At 49.5% G+C, this 25016-nt stretch overlaps 1 protein-coding gene across 1 annotated transcript in view; it reads left to right on the top strand.

The window, feature by feature from the left end:
* The window catches only part of LOC129710407 (formin-like protein 1), a 265388-nt gene that overhangs the window by 174441 nt on the left and 65931 nt on the right, over positions 1–25016 (top strand). The window contains exons 10-15 of the mRNA XM_055657387.1: positions 3070–3163; positions 12344–12418; positions 13226–13336; positions 15368–15517; positions 17589–17690; positions 20510–20735. Coding sequence (XP_055513362.1) covers positions 3070–3163; positions 12344–12418; positions 13226–13336; positions 15368–15517; positions 17589–17690; positions 20510–20735 — 758 coding nt within the window. The remainder of the gene's footprint in view (positions 1–3069; positions 3164–12343; positions 12419–13225; positions 13337–15367; positions 15518–17588; positions 17691–20509; positions 20736–25016) is intronic.

The following is a 25016-nucleotide window of genomic DNA, read 5'->3' as shown; positions in this document are numbered from 1 at the left end:
GGTGGCTTTGCGCAGGATGCGGTACAGCCAGAGCTCGGTGTCAAAGGTGCTGCTCGCCACTGCTCGCCGGCTCCATCATTGCGACCACCAGCGCAGGCCTCCTTGCGTCCTTGCGTCGCCGCGGCCTCGAGCCCGGGAGGTACCGGAGATGACGGAAGTCAGCGGGCCGGGCAATTACGGGGGAAAAAATCTGCCTGCGGGCCGGATGATTTCGGGCTGCGGGCCGCACTCAGCCCGGGGACCGTAGGTTGACGACCCCAGCTCTACAATCTCTACAACTACCTTTTTCATAACCCTGGGGTGTGGTCCATTTGGTCCAGGTGACATATCCACCTTCAGACCTTTCAGCATCCCAAGCATCTTCTCCTCAGTAATAGCGACTGCAATCACTTCTGCCCCCTGCTCTGGCACATTGCTTGTGTTGCCACTGTGAAGAATGACGCAAAAAACATATTCAATACATCCACCATTTCTTTATTCCCATTACTACTTCTCCAGTCTCATTTTCCAGCAGTCCAATGTCCACTCTTGCCTTTCTTTTACACTTTATGTACCGGTAAACACTTTTTGTATACTCTTTGAACTTATTGGCTAGCTTATCTTCATATTTAATAATTTCCATCCTTAATGCTTTATTATTTATCGTCTGCTGGTTTTTAAAAGCATCCCAATCCTCTAGCTTTCTGCTCATCTTCACCTTGTTACCTGCCTTCTCCATGCCACTGTTGCCATCAATCTCCCCTCACAATGTTTCTTCCTCTTTGGGATTAAAAGATCCTGCGTCTTCCAAATTACTCCCACAAACTCCTGCTCCACTGTCATTTCTGCTATGGTCCCTTTCCATCAACCTTAGCCAGCTCCTCCCTTATGCTTCTGTCGTTACATTTACTCAATGTGAAAATGATACATCTTCTAGATGCACTGGGATGCATCCTCAGTGATCTGACCTGGGGTCATCGGGTGTTTCGGGTCTCACAACATCAGACACCCTCGCCCAGGCGACCCAGCCAGGGTTGATCAGGCCCCGACTTGCAGCAACCGCCCACGGATCAGCCATCTTAATAACTACTCTGCAGGGGTTGGGAGACTCTAGTGCATGGAGGGACTGGGCTCTGTGGGGTGAGTCCTGGCTGGACTCCTCCTGCGTCTCACCAGGTTCAAGGCCTGTGCGCTGCACCTCTTCCTCCTTCAGAAGATTTTCTCCGAGCATTTCATTCTCCCCTGATGGATTTTTAGGCCATGGCGGTTCATTAGGCCTTTCCGTAGCTTTATTGGGTGACTTATAACAGTAATAGTTTAGCTCATTAGTGTCACGTGCACTGAGGTACAGTGAAAATATTGTGTTTGCGTACTATCCTGTCAAAGAAAAGACTATGTTTAAGAAGGAGCTGCAGATGCTGGAAAATCGAAGGTAGACAAAAATGCTGGAGAAACACAGCGGGTGAGGCAGCATCTATGGAGCAAAGGAAATAGGCAACATTTCGGGCCGAAACACTTCTTCAAACTTCAAAGGAAAGACTATACCTGAATACAAATATATACAATTTCTGCTTCTCCCTCTCAAACTACAGGTTGAATCTTATCATATGAAGATCACTGACTCCTCGAGGCTCCCTAATCAAGTCTGGTTCATTACACACCAAATCCAGAATTGCCTTTTCCCGAGTGGGCTTTGAGAAGCCATCTCGGAGGCATGCTACAAATTCCTGCTCTTGAGATCCAGCACCAACCTGATTCTCCCAGTCATCCTGCATATTGAAACCCCCCCAATGACCACTGTAACATTGCCTTTCTTACATGCTGTTTTTATTTCCTGATGTTGTTTTCCCCTACATCTTCATGACTATTCCTGTATATAACTCCCAGCTGGGTCTTTTTACCCTTGCAGTTTCTTAGCTCACCCACAAGGATTCTATATCTTCTGATTCTATGTTGTTTCTTGCTAAGGATTGGATTTCATTCCTTACCAACAGAGCCACCCCACCCCCTCTACCCATCTGTCTGTCTGTCTGTTTGATAGGATGTGTATACTTGGATGGTCAGCTCCCAGCTCTGACCCTCATTCAGCCAAGTCACCACCCTCTGAGAGAGGACATTTTAAATTGCTGTTGTAGTTTTGGTCTCCTTGTTTGTGACTGTCACTCATGAAAATATCTCAACATCAACCCTTCTTAGGATCTAGTATCTTTGAATAAGGACACTCCTCATTTTCCTAAACTCCAGTGACTGTGACTCAAAATGTCCAGCCTCACTTGTTAGCACAACCCTGACATACCAGGAAGCAGCCTGGTATATCTCCTTTGTTAGTTTTCAATGTAGGTAAGGGCATTAAGGTAATAAGGGGAGAAAAACTGTACACAGTATTCTAGGTTTGGCCTCACCGAGACCCCGTACAACTGTAACAAAACATCCTTAGTCTTAAACTACAACTCTGCACAATAAAGGAAACAGGATATTTGTTGGACCTCCCTGCTAATGTTTGGTGGATCATGTATGAGAACAACTGGCTCCTCGTCAGTCACTTGTTTGTTGTCTCTTTCTCTGTCTCCGCAGATAATCTGCCTTGTGATTCGTTGCACCAAAGTGCACAACCTCACACTTCCCCACATTAAACTCCATTTGCCAGGTTTTTGCCCAGTCTCTCAGTCTGTCTAGAAAACCATGGGAAAAATCATAATGTCCTCATAGTAGCCGCTTTGCATCTATTTTCACATCAGCAAACCTGACACTATCTTCCCTCCTCCTGGTTATTTATATAACTGCAAACAATTACCAAATTAATTGCAATTAGCCAATCCCGGATTATCCAGCCATGAGGGTTAACTCAATCTGAGTGAAAACGTTGGTGATGTGGTGCCTTCACTGTACAGTCCGGGCAAGAGGCCCATTGGCAACTACCAGGAGAAGCAGGTGGGAGGTTGGCAGGAAAGGCCCATTTTGCCAACAATTACTTGTTTGGGAGGTCTTTGGGAAGGTTTCATGAACAACTCTGTTGCTGCATGTTATAATTTGTGTGTGCCGTACAGTGTGCCCGTGTGATGTGACGTGGGTCTGCACTTTTCCCTACAGGACGAAGGCACTGGTGCTAGAGCTGCTGGCTGCTGTGTGCCTGGTGCGGGGCGGCCACGACATCATCCTGGCAGCCTTCGAGAACTTCAAAGAGGTAGGATCTGTGTGTCGGGGTGTATGCAGGGTGTATACCGGGATGTATACGGGGCCCCCTGTCGGGGTGTGCACGGGGTTGTATACAGAGTGCACGGGTCTATGCATCGGCTGTACACAGGGCCAGTGTTGGGGTGTACACGGGTCAGTGTTGGGGTGTACCCTGCTTGAGGCTGTGTGCCAGGTTGTGCATGGGACCCTTGTCGGGGAGAGCCCAGGGCCCCCAGCCTGCGTGGGGCGGTGTGTCAGGGTGCAAGGGCTCCCCTGTAGGGGGGTGTATGGGGCCCGGCGTCGGGCTGAGCACTGGGCAATGCCCAGTAAGTGGGCACAGTCTGGAATGCTCGCCTGCTTACACATTATATCTGATTGTGAAACAAGTCTCATTTAAAATGCCGCACGTGCCCTGTGTGAGTGCTTCCTGTGCACAGATCGTGACTTCACGAGGGTGCAATGAGGGAATTCTGCCAAAATGTTTAATTTTACTCTACCATTGACGACTGCTGATATCCCAAACCAGCATGGGAGGGAGACAGCCCCTAACCACATCAATACTGCACTGGTATGAATGCAATGTCGTTTTGCTGCTGAATTACATCAATACCCTCACCTTCCTACACTGCCTCTTCCAATAGATCAAAGCGGCTGTTAATGTTCAACTAACTAGGCAGATCATTTATTATGGGAAACCACAAAGTGCTGGAGTAACTCAATGGGTCAGGCACCATCCCTGGATAGGTGACGTTCGGGTCTCGACCCTTCTTCAGACTGAAGACTGAAGAAATGTCCCGACGCAAAACAACACCTATCAATATTCCCCAGAGGTGCCCCCTGGCTTGCTAACTTCCTCCAGCATTTTGTTTAGGCTGGTGTCTCTACCAGCCAGCATTCCCTGATCAGACTGAAGATGTGGCCCTTGTGGCTAAAAGGATCAGGGGGTATGGAGGGAAGGCAGGTACAGGATACTGAGTTGGATGATCAGCCATGATCATATTGAATGACGGTGCAGGCTCGAAGGGCCGAATGGCCTACTCCTGTACCTATTTTCTATGTTTCTAATGGGCAGCCCACACTCATGGCCATTCCTTCTGACTGAACGAGGAGCCAGAGGCAGGGACCTGGGTGGGGAAAGAGCTGGCAGGTGGGATTAAGTAGAATGCTCTTCAAAGGAGCCAAAACTGAACAAATGGGCCAAATGGCCACCTGCTATTCTGTTCTACCCCACAATTCATGTCTCATTGGGCTTCACAGCCAATGGAATATCTTTGCAATTGGAATCTGTTTAATTGTAAAATGCAGATTCCCCCCCCGCTCCCACTCTGACAGGAGAAATGATTAGTCATTCTGCTTCAACCACAGCATCACATGAAACCTCCTGCTCCAGGATCCTTCCTGGCCAAGTTACAGATGCTGGTTTAGCATCGCATTTGTCCAGTGGCACATGGAGAGCAGAACTACTGGTGAACTAATGGTGTACACACATACTCACTGCAGTGTGCCTGTGTACATCTGTGCTCCACAACACAGTGAAAATATACAACCTCCTTCATCACTGCTTCTACCAGTAAATAGCTCTGTGTCTATTTGCATCTTGACATCTAGAGTCAGCAATCTTCTGATGAACTGTGGCTTCTGGTGAACTTGGACATGCACGAGGACGGGTTGGTCAATACGTTTGCAGCCAACAGCAACATTGGTGGAGTTGGGACAGTGAGGAAAGTTGTTAAAGCAAACAGCGGCATGTAGGCCAGCTAGACAAGGGGCAGAGAAATGGCAGATGGAGTTTATTGTGAGGTGTTGCACTAAGGACGTAAAGCCAAGTATACAGTTAGTGACAAGACCCTTAACAGCAGTTATGTACAGAAGGATGTTGTTATTAAAGTCTATAACTCCCTGAAAGTGGCAACACAAGCAGATAGAATGGTAAAGAAGGCATGTGGTATGCTTGCCTTAATTGGTTGGGGCACAGTATCAGTGCTTTGGGGTCATGTTGCAGCTTTATAGGACTTTGGCTGTATAGGCTGACTTTATAGGTTGCATTTTGAGTATTGCGTTCATTTCAGGTCATCCCCATTAAAGGACAAATGTGTCGGCTTTGGAGAGGGTACAGACGAGATTTACCAGAATGCCGCCTGGATTACAGGGTATTAACTGTAGGGGGAGTTTGGATTGATTATGCTCTCGAGAGTTTTGGAGGTTCCACGAGAGAAAAAGGATATTGGATAGAAGTATATAGAATTATGAGATGATTGGATAGGATCGGCAGTCAGTACCTTTCTCCCAGGGTGGAAATGTCTAGGACTTGAGGACATCGCTTTAAGGTCAGAGGGGCATAGTTTAAAGAGGATGTGCGGGGCAAGTTTTATTTACACAAAGAGTGATGAGTCCTGAAAATCACTTGGCAGGGGATGGTGATGAAGACATACAGTGGCATTGAAGAGGTTTTTCAAAGGGGACATGGATATGGGATTATGTGCAGGCAGATGAGATGAGTTTAATTTGGCATCATGTTCAGCATGAACATTGTGGGCCGAAGGGCCAGTTCCTGTGCTCCACTGTGTTATGTTCTATGTTGTAACCTTTCCGCTGCGTCCACTTCTGTCATGTGTGCTGCCTTGTAATCTAATTGAAATATGAAAGATGGAAGATCAAACAGGAACGTTGCTTTGTGAAGAGGATGTGGGATATGAAAAAGGGGTCATTAGCAATTCTGCAGCCCGGCACTTTCATTCTGGGGAGGAGAGGCAGTGTATAGATGCCTCTGGTGTTGTGTAGCTCATCTGGAGGTGATCCAGGCTGGAGGGGTATGCTGCTTGCTGTGATCACTCTCCACCAGTTGCACAGTTGCAGGCTGTGGATGAAGCGATGAGCATTCTAGTCATCTGGCTGAAATGTCGAGAGCATGTACGCACATTCTGCATTTAATCCCCTGGTGCTATTTTTGAAAAACCACAGCAAAAGGTTTTGGTGGATCAGGAATGGTTCCCTTTCCTTGATCTTTGACCTCAGGAATGTGCCTTTAGCCGAGGCCTGATCTTTGTTGATAAACCCCTTGCTTCAGCATTATTCTCTGGCAACAGGTGGGGGCTGACTGGCCCATTTGCTAACTCTGGTCTTCTCTGCCCTCTGTGTGTTCATGTGTAGGGGGGGAGGGGGGAGGTATGGAGGGATAATCACTGAACATGCCTGAACTACATTCACCCAGAGAAACAGCTGATGGAAGATCGCCACGAGAGAAAAAACCCTTGTCAGATTACAGCTCAGCGTTGATATATGGCCCATCCTCAGATAAAACTAAGATAGACACAAAAAGCTGGAGTAACTCAGCGGGACAGGCAGCATCTCTGAAGAGAGAGCATGTGTAACGTTTCGGGTCGAGACTCTTCTTCAGACTGAAAGTCACGGGAAAGGGAAACGAGAGATATGGAAGATGGTGTAGAGAGATAAAGAACAATGATTGAATGATATGCAAAAAAGTAGCGATGATAAAGGAAACAGGCCATTGTTAGCTGTTTGTTGGATGAAAACGTGAAGCAGGTGCGACTTGGGTGGGGGAGGGATAGAGAGAGAGAGGGAATGCCGGGGCTACCTGAAGTGAGAGACATCAGTATTCATACCACTGGGCTGTAAGCTGTCCAAGTGAAATATAAGATGCTGTTCCTCCAATTTGCATTTAGCCTCACTCTGACAATGGAGGAGACCTAGGACAGAAAGGTCAGTGTGGGAATGGGAAGGAGAATTAAAGTGTTTTGCAACCGGGAGATCCGGTAGGTTCAGGTCTTTCATTCGTTATTCTTTATTTCTCAACATCATCTACTATATCTCTCGTTTTCCTTTCAGTCTGAAGAAGGGTCTTGACCCGAAACGTCACCCATTCCTTCTCTCCAGAGATGCTGCCTGTCCCGCTGAGTTACTCCAGCATTTTGTGTCTTTCGTTGGTTTAAACCGGCATCTGTAGTTCCTTGCTACTCATACAACACTAAATGTTCTGCTTTCGAGCTGCTACTTCCTGTTGTGACATTTCCATTTGTATGCCAGTGGATTATGTTGAAAGCCCTCAAAGCATCCTTAATGAGCATTTGTGAGTAACGCAGCTGCCATTTTGTTCAATTCCCCTTCCCTGCATTCACACTAACTATTGACGCGAAACATCACTTATTCCTTTTCTTCAGAGATGTTCCCTTGAATGTGACACATCTCTGTTGGAGAATTGTTGAACAATTTTACCCCCACTGTGTTGAGCACAGAGATGGTGACTCCCACATCCTCAAGCCTTGTTTTCATCCAGGCTGGACAGAGATGACCGCTCGGTGTCTCCCTCACGCCCGTCCCACCTGCTGCTTGCCTGCTTCATTGTATATCTCACTGTAGCATTACTGCCTCTCAGCACGAGGTGTATAAGGAATACTAATGTCAGGGGGGCAGAGTGACCCTCATCATCTCTGGGTGGACATACCTCTCCATTAACGGTGGCGCAGCGGTAGAGTTGCTGCCTCACAGCGCCAGAGACCCGGGTTCCCTACTGACTATGGCTGCTGTCTGTATGGAGTTTATACATTCTCCCTGTGACCTGCGTGGGTTTTCTCCGGGTGCTCCGGTTTCCTCCCACACACCAAAGATGTACAGGTTTGAAAGTCAATTGGCTTCAGTAAAAAAAATTGTAAATTGTCCCTAGGATAGTGCTACTGTACGGGAATCGCTGGTCGGCACGGACTTCGTGGGCCGAAGGGCCTGTTTCCGCAATGTATCGCTAAACTAATGTAAAGTAAACTGTACTAAACCCCAGCTGTGAAGTGCGTGGGACCTGTGATGTTTGTCCTGTGTTGGAGACACGTGGAGCTGTGCAGTTGCCGTGTATTGCTGGTTAATGTTCCTGTTGGCCGCCATTTTCTTGGGACACTCATCCGTCCACAAGTCCGGTTCCCCAGGAGATCACAGACCAGAATCACACACCCACGATGGTCGGAGATCTCCCCACCCTCCTCTTGCACTCTTACTGAACCACTCTCCCTCGGCTAATGACCCCTCCAAACACCTTTTCACTGTGAGTAGTATATACACAGAGCGAGCCGCCAGAGGAAGGGGCAGAGGCAGGTACACAGACAGCATTGAAGGGCCATGTACATGTACAGGTTTAGAGGGATATGGATCAAACATGGGCAGATGGGATTGGCATTGATGGGCAGATTGGGCTGAAGGGCCTGTTTCTGTGCTGCATGACTATGACCCTGACTCCCTAAAGACTGATACTGCCCCAGCTCCCTGATAGAAACATAGAAAATATGTGAAGGATTAGGCTATTTGGCCCTTCCAACCAGCACCGCCATTCAATATGACCATGGCTGATCATCCCGAATCAGTACCCTATTTCTGATTTTGCCCCATATCCTTTGATTCCACTCCAGCCTACAGTCCTGACCTATGACCCAAACTCTGACTCCATTCCTGACTGCCACCCATCTCCTTTCTGCAGTTCCTTGTTGAACAAGTGGTGTCTGTGAAGAAAACACACATTAAGCTGCACGCAGTAGTGGATGCAGGTAGCTGCGAGAAGGTCACCACAGCTACACCCAAAAGGTCACCCATTCCTTCTCATCAGAGATGCTGCCTGACCTGCTGAGTTAGCACTTTGTGTCTATCTTCCTAAAAACAGCATCTGCAGTTTCTACTGGCAAACAAAGTCCTGTCAACAACATGTGGCCAACATTGCCCTCTGCTGGGCGGCTGAGGCAAGTCCCGGTGATTCCAGCTCGCTGAGTGTTAGAGCACAATCCCGCACCTTGTCCACACTCCACCACCCACTCAACCATCAGCTTGTTAACATAGGTTGACAGTTGTACATCACGACAGCATGCCGGAAGGTACAGAGGTTTTATAAAGGTTATATAGCAATATAAATGGAGATACGAGACAATGCAGATACTGGAATCTTGACCAGTCTGAACAAGGGTCCCAACCCGAAACATCGCTTGCCCATTCCCTCTACAGATGTTATCTGACCCGCTGAGTTCCTCCAGCACTTTGTTTTAAGCAATATAAATGATATGTTATCTAAATTTAAGTGCTTTCATTCATAGTGTAACCGTAGCAGGGTAAAACCTAATGCCACAGAGCGACACGTGTTCAATCTTGACTATGGGTGCTGCCTTTGGGATGGTTTACACGTTCTCCCTGTGACCTGCGTGGGTTTTCTCCGGGTAATCTTGTTTCCTCCCACACTCCAAAGACGTACAGGCTAATTGCCTTATGTAAATTGCCCCTAGTGTGTGGGATAGAAATAGTTTATGGGTGATTGCTGGTCAGTGTGCACTCAGTGGGCTGAAGGGCCTGTTTCCATGCTGTATCTCTAAACTAAACTAAACTAAAGGTCTTGGCATCATGTGGCCTGTTTCCATGTACTGTTCTTTGTTCTGTAACCTATCTGATCAGAATCTTTCACAAGCTAGAATTAATGAGGTATATTTTCTTTCGCCTCTTTCTTCTGCTGAAGCCTCTTCCTTTCAACTTCACATGTAATACTCTGGAGGAAAACTTATTTTTATTTCCGTGTCTTTGTTCTGACAGTTTTTCTCCAGAGTATTACATCTTTGTTCACTAAAGACTCTGCGACAATAGCAGCTCCAGAAGAGAATGAGAGGCACAGATTCTGTCTGCTCACCCCTGCTTTTGGAGGTCTTCTCAATGGTTATTTTGTTATCAAAATAAACTTTATTCAGGATAAAAATTATGTACAAAACAAGAACGGTGCATAATTCCCCCACAGTCTCCACGGCTACATACACTCATTAGCGTGCTATTTGGTAAAAAACATAATTATACTCAGCATCCTAGCCACTCATGTGGCCCCCTGGGGTGATATCTCTTCCCTTGTTTGAGAGGCGTCTCCACCACACCGTGCCCCCCATGTCCAGCAGCAGTAGGGCCCTAGACTGTGGTCCTCCCCCACAGAGCCTTGACGTTGGCTGCACCGAGCTTCAGTGCGTCCCTCAGCACATATTCCTGCAGTCTGGAGCGGGCCAGTCGGCAACATTCCCAGACGGACATCTCGCTCTGCTGGGAGGTCAACAAGGTTTGTGTAGACCAAAGAGTGTCCTTCACCGAGGTGATGACCTTCCAGCAGCACTCGATGTCCATCTCTGAATGTGTCCCTGGGAACAGTCTGTAAATCACCTCTGCTACAGAGCTGTTCGGGATAAACCGTGACCAGGACCCTTGCAAACCTTCTCCAGACTTTCTTTGCAAATCCACAGTCTGCGAAGAGGTGGACAACCATCTCCTCTCCATCGCAGCCGTCCTGAGGGCAGCGTGCGCTGGTAGTGCGGTTCCAACGTGCAGGAAGGATCTGACCGGGAGGGTTCCCCTCACTGCCAGCCGAGCCAGGTCTTGGTGCTTGTTGGTGAGTTCTGGCGATGAAAGAGGCCTGGGAATGTGAATATCCTTGTGCCAAGGCATTCAAGCTTGCCACTGACACCCTTTGTACAACCGTGGGGGTGTGGTGGGGGGGGGGGGGGGAGAGGTTCAGAGTTTTGTTATTGATATTTTACTGGTATTTGCCCCCCCTCCACCTATCTCCTATGGTTTTTGGCACTGTGGTTTGAGCTTGTTTAGCATGGCCAGGTATGCAGACATTGTGAGGGGTAAAGATGAGAGAGTGTGCGAGCCATTCGGGTGGAAACATCCCAGCCCTGACCTCTACCCTCACTGCTCATGGACGCTGACCTCTGACCTTAGATTGACCGCTGGCTGTGGCTCCCCTCCGGCCGCATGTGGGAGCCCCAGAAATGGTGACGGTGAGGAGGAAGCCACTGGCCACAGTGTCCCTCCATAGGAGTCTTTCTCACACCCACCCCCCAGTCCCCCATCATCCCATAGGGGCTGTCCCACTGCGGCAACCTAATCCGCGAGTTCAGAAGAGTGCCAAGCTCGAGGGCACTCGCCTGGAAAATCTCGAGCTGGATCAACCGTCAGCGATGCAACTGCGAGCTGGATCGACCGACCGCACACACACACACACATCGCAAAGGCAGGGGCCAGGGAAAGCGGGGGAGCGCTGTCTGAAATTTACACCCGCGATGAAGGGGAAGGTAAACGACGGCTGTACAGTATACGGTAAGTCCTTTAGAGAGAGCGGCCGGGGGGGGGGGGGGGGGGGAGAAGAGAGGGGGGGGGGGGGGGGGGGGGGGAGAAGGAGTAGAGGCACTTTTAAGAAGCCAGACAACTTATAATAATGTTAAGAGGGCATTTATCGGCCGGTTTTCCTTGGTCCTGAAAACTCAATGAGCCAATTAAAATGCCCGGTCAGTGAAGGAGATTGCCTACGGCTGCCCTCGACTGCCTGTAAGTAAATGGCGACCCCACTCCACTGCACTACGAGTTAAAAAGAACCATGCCACCCAATTTTGACTCGCGGAAAAAATTTCAACATGCTGAAAAATTGTCTGCGACCTAGCTGAGGCCGCGAGTATGCAGGAACTTCCCTCGAGCATGAAGGAGAGTTCCAGTGATGTCATAGGACCTCCTAGGACCTTGTGTCGACCATGGAGAGAAGGCAGGTACAGGATACTGAGTTGAATGATCAGCCATGATCATATTAGAAACATAGAATCATAGAAAATAGGTGCAGGAGTAGGCCATTCGGCCCTTCGAGCCTGCACCGCCATTCGATATGATCATGGCTGATCATCCAACTCAGCATCCAGTTCCTGCCTTCTCTCCATACCCCCTGATCTCTTTAGCCACAAGGGCCACATCTAACTCCCTTAAATATAGCCAATGAACTGGCCTCAACTACCTTCTGCGGCAGAGAATTCCAGAGATTCACCACTCTCTGTGTGAAAAAAGTTTTCCTCATCTCGGTCCTAAAAGATTTCCCCCTTATCCTTAAACTGTGACCCCTTGTACTGGACCGCCTTCTATTGAATGGCGATGCAGGCTCGAAGGGCCGAATAGCCTATTCCTGCACCTATTTTCTATGTTTCTATGCTGCGAGTTTGAGTCGAGGGCAAACTCTTCTAAACTCGCAGATTAGGTCGCCGCAATGGGACAGCCCCTTAACTCCCTCCCTCCCCTTTTTCTCCTATCTCTCTCCTCCCCCTACCCTCCAGCCCAGGGCGAGGGTCACAGTGATGCCCCGCTCTCCCCATGTCACCAGTCAGAGGGTGTGTAATCTTTCTGTGTATTTCAGGTGTGTGGGGAAAAGGTTCGATTCGAGAAGCTGATGGAGTATTTCCAAAACGAGGATAGCAACATCGACTTCATGGTGGGTTGTGTTCTTCACTGACTTCATTCCAAACTCCTGTATCATAGACCGTCAGAGCACACTCCTCTCTCCTCCTCCTCTCTCCCTCCTCTCTCCCCCTCCTCTCTCCCCCTCCTCTCTCCCCCTCCTCTCTCTCCCCCTCCTCTCTCCCCCTCCTCTCTCTCCCCCCTCCTCTCTCCCCCCTCCTCTCTCCTCCCTCCCCCCCCCCCCCCTCCTCTCTCTCTCCACCTCATCTCTCCCCTTCTCTTTTCTCCTACTATAGACAATAGACAATAGGTGCAGGAGTAGGCCATTCGGCCCTTTGAGCCAGCACGCCATTCAATGTGATCATGGCTGATCATCTCCAATCAGTACCCCGTTCCTGCCTTCTCCCCATATCCCCTGACTCTGCTATCTTTAAGAGCCCTATCTAGCTCTCTCTTGGAAGCATCCAGAGAACCGGCATCCACCGCCCTCATCCCCTCCCTCCTTCCCTCTCCCTCTTTCCCCATCAATCACCCCCTTTCCCAACTCTCCGCACCTTTCTCATCCCACCACTCTCCGTTCTATCCTCTCCATCCCTCCCCCCTCCCCCTTCTGTCCCCATGTCCCGTCTCTCTCCCCTCCCACCCTCTTTCTCCCCTCTCTCCTCACTTTCCCATTTCCCCCCACATCCCCACTGTCTTTCTCTATGTCTCCCCCTCACTCTCTCGATCCTCACTTCACCCCTCTCCGTCGCCCCATCCTTCTCTTTCCCGTGATGGTAATTGCCCCCCTTGCTGTGGGTCACCCCCGTGTACAGTACCCCTGCTCTCTCGCCCCCTGCAGGTTGCCTGTATGCAGTTCATTAACATCGTTGTGCATTCCGTCGAGGACATGAATTTCCGGGTCCACCTGCAGTTCGAGTTCACCCTGCTGGGGCTGGATGAATACCTCACCGTGAGTGACGCAGCGCACCGACAAACACCCTGCTCCCCCGCCTGTCCACCGCGGACTGTGGTCGCCCAGGTGGTCTACCTGCCTTGAGTGAATCCTGTGGCCCTGTGCTGGTCTAGGTAGCCCACCTGCCCATGGCGGACATGTGGAGGCCCAGATAGTCTATGTGCCCACGGTGGACTGTGCTGGTCCAGGTGGTCTTCCTGCCTGCATTGGAATGTGGTGGTCCAGATCCAGGGACACAGGGACAGGCCAACGTTTTGGGGATAGATGAGCTTCCTCCACCATTCCTTTGTCCCAGGAAGGGTGGTGAGGCAGACTGCCATGACGTGATTGGGTAGGGGAGGGGGACATGGGGTGGAGAGGGCAGAACCAAGTTGAAGGTGGTGAGGGCCAGCACTAGAGCTCGGGAAGGAGAGAGTTCAGGTTTATTATTCTCACCATTACTGAGTTACAGGGAAAAGCTTTGTTTTGCACGCTATCCAATCAGATTAGACAATACTATACTTAAATACAATCAAGCCAAACTCAGGTTCAATAGGTAGAGCAAAGGGGAAGATACAGAGTGCAGAATATAGTTCTCAGCATTGTAGCACATCAGTTCCAGAGACAAAGTCTAATGTCCGCAATGGAGTCGAGGTGAATCGGACAGTACCCTAGCTTATGGAAGGACCATTCAAAAGCCTGATGACAGTGGAAGAAGCTGTTCCTGAGTCTGGTGGTGCGCGCTCTCAAGCTTCTGAACCTTCTGCCGGATGGGAGCAGGGAGAAGAAGGAATAACCGGGACGGGACAAGTCTTTGATTATGTCGGCTGCTTTTCTAAGGCAGCATGAAGTGCAGGTAGAGTCTTTGGTGGGAAGCCTGGTCTGTGTAGGTAGTTGATGACTGGTGCAGACTCAGTGGGCCAAAGGGCCTGTTTCCATGCTGTACCTCTCAATGATTCCAGCACAGTGCTGCAGGCAGTCATTTAATGTAGTCAGGGCTGATTTTGTGTACTTTATTTGAGTCAAGGGTATGAGAAGCAGGGGGAAAATCAGAGCTGCGGCCACAATCACAGGCATTGTAGAAAATCGGAGCAGATTCGAGGATAATTGTGTAGGAAGGAACTGCAGATGCTGGTTTAAACTGAAGATAGATACAAAATGCTGGAGTAACTCAGCGGGACAGGTAGCATCTCTGGATAGAAGGAAGGGGCGACGTTTCGGGTCAAGATTCTTCTTCAGACGACAGGAGTCAGACTACAAGAGTCTTGTCCCGAAACATCACCCATTTCCTTTCTCCAGAGTTACTACAGCATTTTGTGTCTATCTTAGATTCAAGGGGCATTTTGCCTGTATTGATGCATTTAAAGTGCTTCAGCCCCCACCAAGATGCACCAAAGTGATTGTTGCCTAGGGAATACCCGTCATTCTGTGGAATTTAGAGTTGCCTTTTTCACCATGGTCTCCAGATTCCCCCTTCACAGAAATCTCCCATTGAAGCGACCAATTCTATACTTTTAGCAAGAATTCTTATCATCTTTCAGTTCCATGAGGTATGATTTTTGAGATGACAATGCATCAGTTTAAATAGTTCACACAAGTAAAGATCTGCCCTGTGCCCAGTCATACCGACAGGTTGAAATATCATAGGAAGGAGGTGGGAGCTTTGAAGCAGGAAGAGCACAAGTGGTGCAGCTGTAGAATTGCTGCCATTCGGTGCCAGAGATCCGGATTCGACCCCGATTACGGGTGCTGTATGTACAGAGTTTGTTCATTCTTCCCGTGTCCGCATGAGTTTTCTCGGGGTGCTCAGGCTTCCTCCTACACTCCAATCACGTACGGGTTTGTTGGCTAATTGCCTTTGGTAAAATTGTAAATTGGCCCTCGTGTGTGTAGGATAGTGTTAGTATGGGGGGATCGCTGGTCGGCACGGATTCGGTGGGCTGAAGGGCCTGTTTCCGTGCTGTGTCTCTAAACTAAATATTCACCCGGGCTGGTTGTGGGCTCCTGTTTTGGCAGCTACTGTAAAGTAACATGTACAATAATCTGCAGAAGCTGAAGCCGTCGGAGAGCGAGAGGCTGCAGGTTCAGATCCAGGCATACCTGGATAACGTGTTTGATGTCGGCGCACTGCTCGAGGATGCAGAGACCAAGAATGCAGTGCTGGAGCACGTGGAAGAACTGCAGGGCCAAGTAATGCAGGTATATACAGAGGGGAGAGAGCAGGCCGGGCAATCATACACATGCACCGTGTCAGTCTCTGGGGAATCCGAGAGAGTGCGGCACGGTGGCGCAGCGGTAAACTTGCTGCCTTACCGTGCCAGAGACCTGGGTTCGATCCCGACTATGAGAGCTGTCTGTACGGAGTCTGTATGTTCTCCCCGTGACTGCATGGGTTTTCCCTAGGTGCTCCGGTTTCTCCTCACATTCCAAAGATGTACCGATGATAATTATAGGCTAATTATCTTCGGTAAAATTATAAATTGTCCCTAATGTGTCAGATAGTGTTAGTGTACGGGGATCGCAGGTCAGCATGGACTTTGTGGGCCGAAGGGTCTGTTTCTCTAAAACCAATATTTGTATATTTCCTGCTCCCACTAACCCACCGTGTTCACTGGAAATGACTTAGACCACCATGTGATGGGCAAAGGAGAATGAAATGGCAGTCTCCCTGAGGAAATAGAGTCCTTGTGTAGGAAGGAACTGCAGATGCTGCTTTAAACCAAAGATAGACACAAAAAGCTGGAGTAACTGAGCGGGCCAGGCAGCATCTCTGGAGAGGAATGGGACGTTTTGGGTTGAGACCCATCTTTAGACTAGTTGACGTTTTGTGTCGTGACTCGTAGGGTCCTTGGTGTGCCTTCTTAGCTGTCACATCAATGTTCGTTGGTTCACAACAGATTATTGATAATAATAATCATAGACAATAGACAATAGGTGCAGGAGTAGGCCATTCGGCCCTCCAAGCCTGCACCACCATTCACTGTGATCATGGCTGATCATCCACAATCAGTATCCCGTTCCTCCCTTCTCCCCATATCCCTTGATGCCAAGGAACCTGAAGCTTTCAACCACTTCCACTTTGGCACCATTGATGCTGATTGGGGTGTGTACGCACTTCCTGGAATCCATAGCCAGCTCCTTCGTCCTGCTGGCATTGAGGGAGAGATTATTGTCCTGACACCATGTTACTAAGTTCTCTATCTCCGTCTCATCATTATGTATGATCCAGCCCAACACAGCGGTCTCATTTGAAAACTTGTAAAGGGAGTTAGTGCTGCATTTTGCCGCACAGTTGTGAATGTGTAGGGAGTACAGTAGGGGCTGAGAACTCATCCATCTGGGGTGGGTGGAAGTAGCAGGTACAGCTTACAAGGCACAGTGAAATTCATTTTTGCATACAGCTGTACATAAGCACTTAGATACATTTTAAATGAGCATTGCAGATACAGTACGTGTGTAATAGCAATACACTGAGGCAGTATACAGAGTCACCAGTTTGGCACCATGTTCAAGTTCCATTTGTTATAAGTGCTGACTTGAACATGAAGGCCCATTGTCCTGGCGACGTTGCAGGGTCAGCTTGGCCAAGCATAGCCGTGGTGTCCTCCACCGCTACTCCACCACTGTAAGCCACGTCCGGTCCACATGCTCGGTCTCTTGGAGCAGCGGCCGGTCCAGCCGAGCCCCAGGCCTCCAGCGGCCTACTCCATCATCGAGGCCATGCACTCCCTCCCACAGCCGATCTGTTTACTGGCCCTCCGTCCCACTCCTTCTACTCTGAGTGGGCCTACCGGGCGGTTCGCAGTTCATGGCACAAGTCCTCTGTCTGCAACGGGCAGGATGGGCCTTCAGGGATGGTCCTCTGTCGCCGGTCCATGTCGAACTAGCCCGGCCTGCTGGTGGGTCTGGCCACGGCTGGCCAGAGCAGTGCACCTGCATAGGTCATGGACTGATCCCACACAGTGAGGCCATTCGGCCTACCAACCCATGCTGGCCCTCTGGCCATTCTTCTGTTGGTCCCAGAACCTCAGTCTTTTGCTGAACACTCCATGCCCTCCTTCTCAAACTGGTAGCTCATTGCATTAAGTCTGTTACCAGCTGTCTGTTCCACAGCAGAAGTGGTGGGATGAAGCTGACTGATTTGGGTTGGAATCTGTTTCAAGTCGGGGGATGAGGCAGTAGGAGTGTTGGACGAATGAAACTGTCTGAACCGCTCCATGCCGCTGGCTGACACTCTGTTCCGGTTTTGTTTCCCATCTTCCTTGCTCAGCTGACAGAGAAGCTGCAGGAAGCAGAGAACGACTCCATGATGAAGATTGTAGCACTGGAGAAGCAGCTGATGCAGGCCCACAAGGAGGTGGAAGGTCTAAAGGTGGGTGTACATAGGGCATCCTAGCACTCCTCTTCAAATATTGACCCTGACGATAGGCCAAGGACATTTCACTTGTGGGTGTAGGGAGGGTGGGCAGAGACTGTTGGTCGTATGTGCAGCACTGCGGTGGGGCAGGTGGGTCATAGAAGATCAGAAGACTCTCAGTACATGTTACAAAATGGTTCCTTGTCAGATTGTTGCCTCGATGGAACTCCCTACAACCCAGTGGTGTAAACATTAATTTCTCTAATTTCAAATGACTCCTGAATTCCCCCCCATCCCCCTCTCTCCCCCACCCCTCACCCTTGTCATCCTACCAGTCCCACTGTTTACATCCTTGTATGCCCCTTGTTATCACACCTTCCACAGCCAACACTGGACCATTATGAGCTCCCCCCTTCCTGAGGTCATCTGTTGCCGACCCTGATTTGTTCTGGCCTTTTCCCGCCTCCACTCATTCAATCTAATCTCTTTCTCTTTAAAACATGATCTCTCGGATTCCACCCTTCCTCCAGCCCTCCCATCTGTATTTTCAGTCTGAAGAAGGGTTCCGTCCTGAAACGTTACCTAGTCCTTTTTCTCCAGAGATGCTACCTGAGCCACGGAGTTACTCCAGCATTTTGTGTCTATCACAAGGAAGTCTTATTCCTACCCCCACCTGCTGCTCCCTCCCTAACACCCTTCAGCCTCTGCAGGAGTTTCCCACTGAGTTTAGCCAGGGCTCTGGACATGAGTGCTGGTCTACCCATTGGTAAGCTCATCGTCTGCTCTGAGTCCGCTTGCACTGGTAACACTCCAGCTCACTCCCGGCAATGGCGGCAACCCTCTCCCCCTCTGGTTCAAGCTGGAGTTTTGGAATCAGCAAAAGACTCACTGCACCCACACAACCTGGGCCAGAGGTGCTGTGACAGGTGACCCGGCACAGACAACACCAGGACTTTCTGCAGGGTTTGATCGGGAGAGTGCTGCTGATTCACTCTCACTGAGCCTGACTCATTCACTCTCGTCTCTTTCCCTTTAAAACACGATCTCCTGGATGCTGTGGAGGTACTGCTCCCAGCCTGCCCCATCCACCCACACCTGCCCCATCCACCCATACCTTTCCCAACCACACATACCTGCCCCATCCACCCATACCTGCCCCATCCACACATACCTGCCCCATCCACACATACCTGCCCCATCCACCCATACCTTTCCCATCCACACATACCTGCCCCATCCACCCACACCTGCCCCATCCACCCACACCTGCCCCATCCACCCATACCTGCCCCATCCACCCATACCTGCCCCATCCACCCATACCTGCCCCATCCACCCATACCTGCCCCATCCACCCACACCTGCCCCATCCACACATACCTGCCCCATCCACACATACCTGCCCCATCCACACACACCTGCCCCATCCACACACACCTTTCCCATCCACATATACCTGCCCCATCCACACATACCTGCCCCATCCACACACACCTGCCCCATCCACACATACCTTCCCCATCCACACATACCTGCCCCATCCACACATACCTTCCCCATCCACACATACCTGCCCCATCCACACATACCTGCCCCATCCACCCATACCTGCCCCATCCACACCTCCCTTTCCCATCCACACATACCTGCCCCATCCACACATACCTGCCCCATCCACCCATACCTGCCCCATCCACCCATACCTTTTCCATCCACATATACCTTCCCCATCCACACACCCATACTTGCCACATCCACCCATACCTGCCACATGCCCCATCCACACATACCTGCCCCATCCACACATACCTGCCCCATCCACACATACCTGCCCCATCCACACATACCTGCCCCATCCACCCATACCTGCCCCATCCACCCATACCTGCCCCATCCACACATACCTGCCCCATCCACACATACCTGCCCCATCCACACATACCTGCCCCAACCACACACACCTGCCCCATCCACACACACCTGCCCCAACAGCCAACATTTACACTCATCCCATCCCAAACCCAGAAAAGCAAACAACTGGAAGAGGTCAGTGGGTCAAGTACATCTTTGGAGGTGAAGGTCAGGATCGTGCAACAGGGCCGGCAGGGTAAAGGGAAGATGATCAGTGAGTGTATCAGGGAAGTGGTGAGGCAGGCTGGGAAGTGATAGGTGGGACTTGGGGCAGGTATTGTGGACAGGTGGAGCCACCTTGGGCAGGCTGGGAGGTGATATATGGAAACCAATGAGGGTGGGATGATGGTGAGAGGGTGTCAGATAGGAAGGATGAGCCAAAGTGGAAGACACAAAATGCTGGGCTACCTCAGTGGGACAGGCAGCATCTCTGGAGAGTAGGAATGGGTAACGTTTCGGGTTGAGACCCTTCCGAGAGATCCAGGCCGACAGGTTGACATGTGGGAGATGGACAGAGGGAACCACGTGGGGGACAGTGAGCAATCCAGGTAATGAGCGATAGAAATGGTACAGGGGGACAAAGGGAAAGAGAATGCAGGTTTAAGTTTATTATTCACACCTGTACCGAGGTGCAGTGGCAAGCTTTGTTTTACATGCGAGCCAAACAGATCTGATAACACTGCACATAAATACAATCAGGTCAAACATATGTACAATAGGTAGAGCAAAGGGGGAGTTCAATACTTACACGATATCATTCGCAGAATTGTAGCGCACCAGATCCAGGGACAAAGTGTGAAAGCAGCATGTGGTGGGTGAACGGACACTGGCCAATTCAATGCTGAGCTGTGTGCTGCGTTGGTGTTGAGAGGGTTCTGAGCCCATTGGGAGGTGTCATCCTATAACATCTTCCTTTCCCACAGGAGACGTTCAGTGACTCTGCAGCCAAGTTGCAGTCTCTGCAGGCACAGGTGACAGACAGTGACAAGCTGGTCCGACTGCACTCTTCCCTGGAGCAGAAGCTCTTGCAGCTGGAGCAGCAGGGTCTGCTCACAGTCCACCGTGGAGCCAACGGCGAGGTGGACATCGATATCATCCCGGTGGTGGTGAAAGAAACTGTTGTAACGGTAGCCCCTGCACCCAGGCAAGGTACAAAGCCCAAAGCCTTCCACAGAGCCTGCCCTATGTACACTGCTCATTCGGCCCAATGGTAAACACTCACTGGCCCAGTGATCGCTCAGAGTGGCACAGTGCAGTGGGTAGAGCTGCTGCCTCACAGCACCAGAGTGCCGGGTTCCATCCCAACCTCGGATGCTCTCTGTGTGGAGTTTGCACATTCTCCCTGTGTCCGCGTGGGTTTCCTCTGGGTGCTCCGGTTTCTTTGTACATTCCAAAGACGTGTGAGTTTGTAGATTAACCGGCCTCTGTAAATTGCCCCTGGTTTAGTTTAGTTTAGAGATAAAGCACCTAAATAGGTCCAAGTGCGAGGAGAGAAGTGAGTCAGAGGGGGTGAAAACAGTTGAAAAGGAGAGGCAAAACACAGGCAGACTTTACTCAGAGCTGCTGTAGATTTGGAAGCAACAGCAGGCGAAGATAAGCAAGAGAAAACACTGATTGGCTCTGGCCCAAGTGGGAGGAGAGAAGTGAGTCAGAGCGGGGAAAACAGTTGAAAACGGAGGAATTTGGTTGTAAATTGGTAAATTAGGCAATGATATGGTTTGGATCACGGAGACATGGCTCCAAGGTGACCAAGGCTGGGAGATGAACATCCAGGGATATTCAATATTCAGGAAGGATAGACAGAAAGGGAAAGGAGGTGGGGTAGCGTTGCTGGTTAGAGAGCAGATTAACACAATGGAAAATAAGGACATTAGCTTGGAGGATATGGAATCGATATGGGTAGAGCTGCGAAACACTAAGGGGCAGAAAACGCTAGTGGGAGTTGTGTACAGGCCACCTAACAGTAGTAGTGGAGTTGGGGATGGCATCAAACAGGAAATTAGAAATGCGTGCAACAAAGGTAAAACCGTTATAATGGGTGACTTCAATCTACATATAGATTGGGTGAATCAAATTGGCAAGGGTGCTGAGGAAGAGGATTTCTTGGAATGTATGTGGGATAGTTTTCTAAACCAACATGTAGAGGAACCAACGAGAGAACAGGCTATTCTAGATTTGGTATTGAGTAATGAGGAAGGGTCTTGTTGTGAGTCCCCCCTTGGGCAAGAGTGACCATAATATGGTTGAGTTCTTCACTACGGAAGACATAAATAATCTGCCGGAAATAGCAGGGGACCGGGGGTCAAATGAGATGGAGGAATTGAGTGAAATCCAGGTTAGCCGGGAAGTGGTGTTGGGTAGATTGAATGGATTAAAGGCAGATAAATCCCCAGGGCCAGATAGGCTGCATCCCAGGAAGTAGCTCCAGGAATAGTGGATGCATTAGGGATAATTTTTCAAAACTCTTTAGATTCTGGAGTAGTTCCTGAGGATTGGAGGGTAGTTAATGTAACCCCACTTTTTAAAAAGGGAGGGAGAGAGAAAACGGGGAATTACAGACCAGTTAGTCTAACATCGGTAGTGGAGAAACTGCTAGAATCAGTTATTAAAGATGGGATAGCAGCACATTTGGAAAGTGGTGAAATCATTGGACAAAGTTAGCATGGATTTATGAAAGGTAAATCATGTCTGACGAATCTTATAGAATTTTTCGAGGATGTAACTAGTAGAGTGGATAAGGGAGAACCAGTCGATGTGTTATATCTGGACTTTCAGAAGGCTTTCGACAAGGTCCCATATAAGAGATTAGTATACAAACTTAAAGTACACGGTATTGGGGGTTCAGTATTGATGTGGATAGAGAACTGGCTGAGAGACAGGAAGCAAAGAGTAAGAGTAAACGGGTCCTTTTCACAATGGCAGGCAGTGTTTAAGAGGGAACTGCAGATGCTGGAGAATCAAAGGTTACACAAAACAGCTGGAGAAACTCAGCGGGTGCAGCAGCATCTATGGAGCGAAGGAAATAGGCAACGTTTCGGGCCGAAACCCGTCTTCAGACTGATCGGGGGCGGGGGGTGGGTGGGGACAAGAAAGGAAAAAGGAGGAGGATCCCAAAGGCTGGGGGATGGGGGGAGACAGCAGGGGGGCTGAGGAAGGGGAGGAGACAGCAAAGACTAACAAAATTGGGAGAATTCGATGTTCATGCCCCCGGGGTGCAGACTCCCCAAACGGAATATGAGGTGCTGTTCCTCCTGAAGGAAATAGGCAGGCAGTGACTAGTGGGGTACCGTAAGGCTCAGTGCTGGGACCCCAGCTATTTATGATATATATTAATGATTTGGACTAGGGAGTTGAATGCAACATCTCCAAGTTTGCGGATGACACGAAGCTGGGGGGCAGTGTTAGCTGTGTGGAGGATGCTAGGAGACTGCAAGGTGAGTTGGATAGGCTGGGTGAGTGGGCAAATGCATGGCAGATGCAGTATAATGTGGATAAATGCGAGGTTATCCACTTTGGTGGCAAAAGCAGGAAAGTAGACTATTATTTGAATGGTGGACGATTAGGAAAGGGGGAGATGCAAGGAGACCTGGGTGTTATGGTACACCAGTCATTAAAAGTAGGCATGCAGGTGCAGCAGGCAGTGAAGAAGGCGAATGGTATGTTAGCATTCATAGCAAAAGTATTTGAGTATAGGAGCAGGGAGGTTCTACTGCAGTTGTACAGGGTCTTGGTGAGACCACACCTGGAGCATTGCGTACAGTTTTGGTCTCCTAATCTGAGGAAAGACATTCTTGCCATAGAAGGAGTACAGAGAAGGTTCACCAGACTGATTCCTGGGATGTCAGGACTTTCATATGAAGAAAGACTGGATAGACTCGGTTTGTACTCGCTAGAATTTAGAAGATTGAGGGGGGATCTTATAGAAACTTACAAAATTCTTAAGGGGTTGGACAGGCTAGATGTAGGAAGATTGTTCCCGATGTTGGGGAAGTCCAGAACAAGGGGTCACAGTTTAAGGATAAGAGGGAAATATTTTAGGACCGAGATGAGGAAAACATTTTTCACACAGAGAGTGGTGAATCTCTGGAATTCTCTGTCACAGAAGGTAGTTGAGGCCAGTTCATTGAGAAGGCAGGTACAGGATACTGAGTTGGATGATCAGCCATGATCATATTGAATTGCGGTGCAGGCTCGAAGGGCCGAATGGCCTACTCCTGCACATATTTTCTATGTTTCTATGTCCTTAGGCCCACCAAGTCCGCACCGACCAGTGATCCCCGTACATTAAAACTATCCCACTATACACTAGGGACAATGTTACATTCATACCAAGCCAAATAACACACGCCTTTGGAGTGTGGGAGGAAACCAAAGATCTTGGAGAAATCCCACGTGGTCACAGGGAGAACGTACAAGCTCCCTACAGACAGTACCCGTAGTCAGGATCGAACTCGGGTCTCTGGCGCTGTAAGGCAGCAACTCTACCGCAGCGCCACCCACCATGCCGCCCTTAGTGTGCAGCAAGTGGATAAGAAAGTGGGATAAAATAGAACTGCATTTCGTTGTCTCTGTACTGTATACTGACAATGACAATTAAAGTTGAATCTGAATCTGAATCTGAACTAGTGTGAATGGGTGATCAAGTTGGCATGGACTCGCTGGGCTGAAGAGCCTGTTTTCATGTACACCTCTAAAAACTAAAACTCATTGGAACAGGATATCACAATCATTTTCTTTCTCTGATATGGGACTACACACATTTTCACTGGAGAAAAGCAAGAACCACGATTTAAAAAAAAAATCTGGTTTCTGTGAATGGACAACTGTATTTAGTTAAGCATTGAGAACCAGAGGGACATCTGAAAATGAATAAACTTCAGCTTGAAGCATTTGTTGAACCAGACAGGTCACTGTTTTTCTGAACCATTCTGAATCTTGGAAAATGAGGGAAGAGTCTGCAACCAGTCCCTGGGCTTCCCCACCTGGTGAAGAGCAGACGCACAAGCAAGTCTCACCATAATTTGGCAGATGGTGACATACACTTACAGTCATACTGCACAGAAGCAGGGCCTGGGATCCACCAGGTGCACACTGGCCACCAAGATCCCTTTTCTTTTGTTCTCCCCCACTCTCTGCCAACTGCCCCCTCATTCTACCACTCACTTACTCACCAAGTTCAATTTACAGTGGCCGATGAACCCAACAACCCACATGTCTTTGGGACGTGGGAAGAAGGTGAAGCACTATGTGTGGTCACCAACAGAACATGTGAGCAACACACGCGCACCACCGTAGATAAGGATTGACCTCAGGACCATGGAGCAGTGAGGCGGCAGCTCATGAGCTGTGCCACTGTGCCATCCCAAACCCTTCACATACATGCCCAGCCAATCAAAATGATAAATGACTGACTCAGAGCTTTTGATAAAT

The sequence above is a fragment of the Leucoraja erinacea genome, chromosome 27 (genome assembly GCF_028641065.1).
Source record: "Leucoraja erinacea ecotype New England chromosome 27, Leri_hhj_1, whole genome shotgun sequence".
NCBI classification, from domain to species: domain Eukaryota; kingdom Metazoa; phylum Chordata; class Chondrichthyes; order Rajiformes; family Rajidae; genus Leucoraja; species Leucoraja erinaceus.
This window is presented reverse-complemented; position numbering and strand designations above follow the sequence as displayed.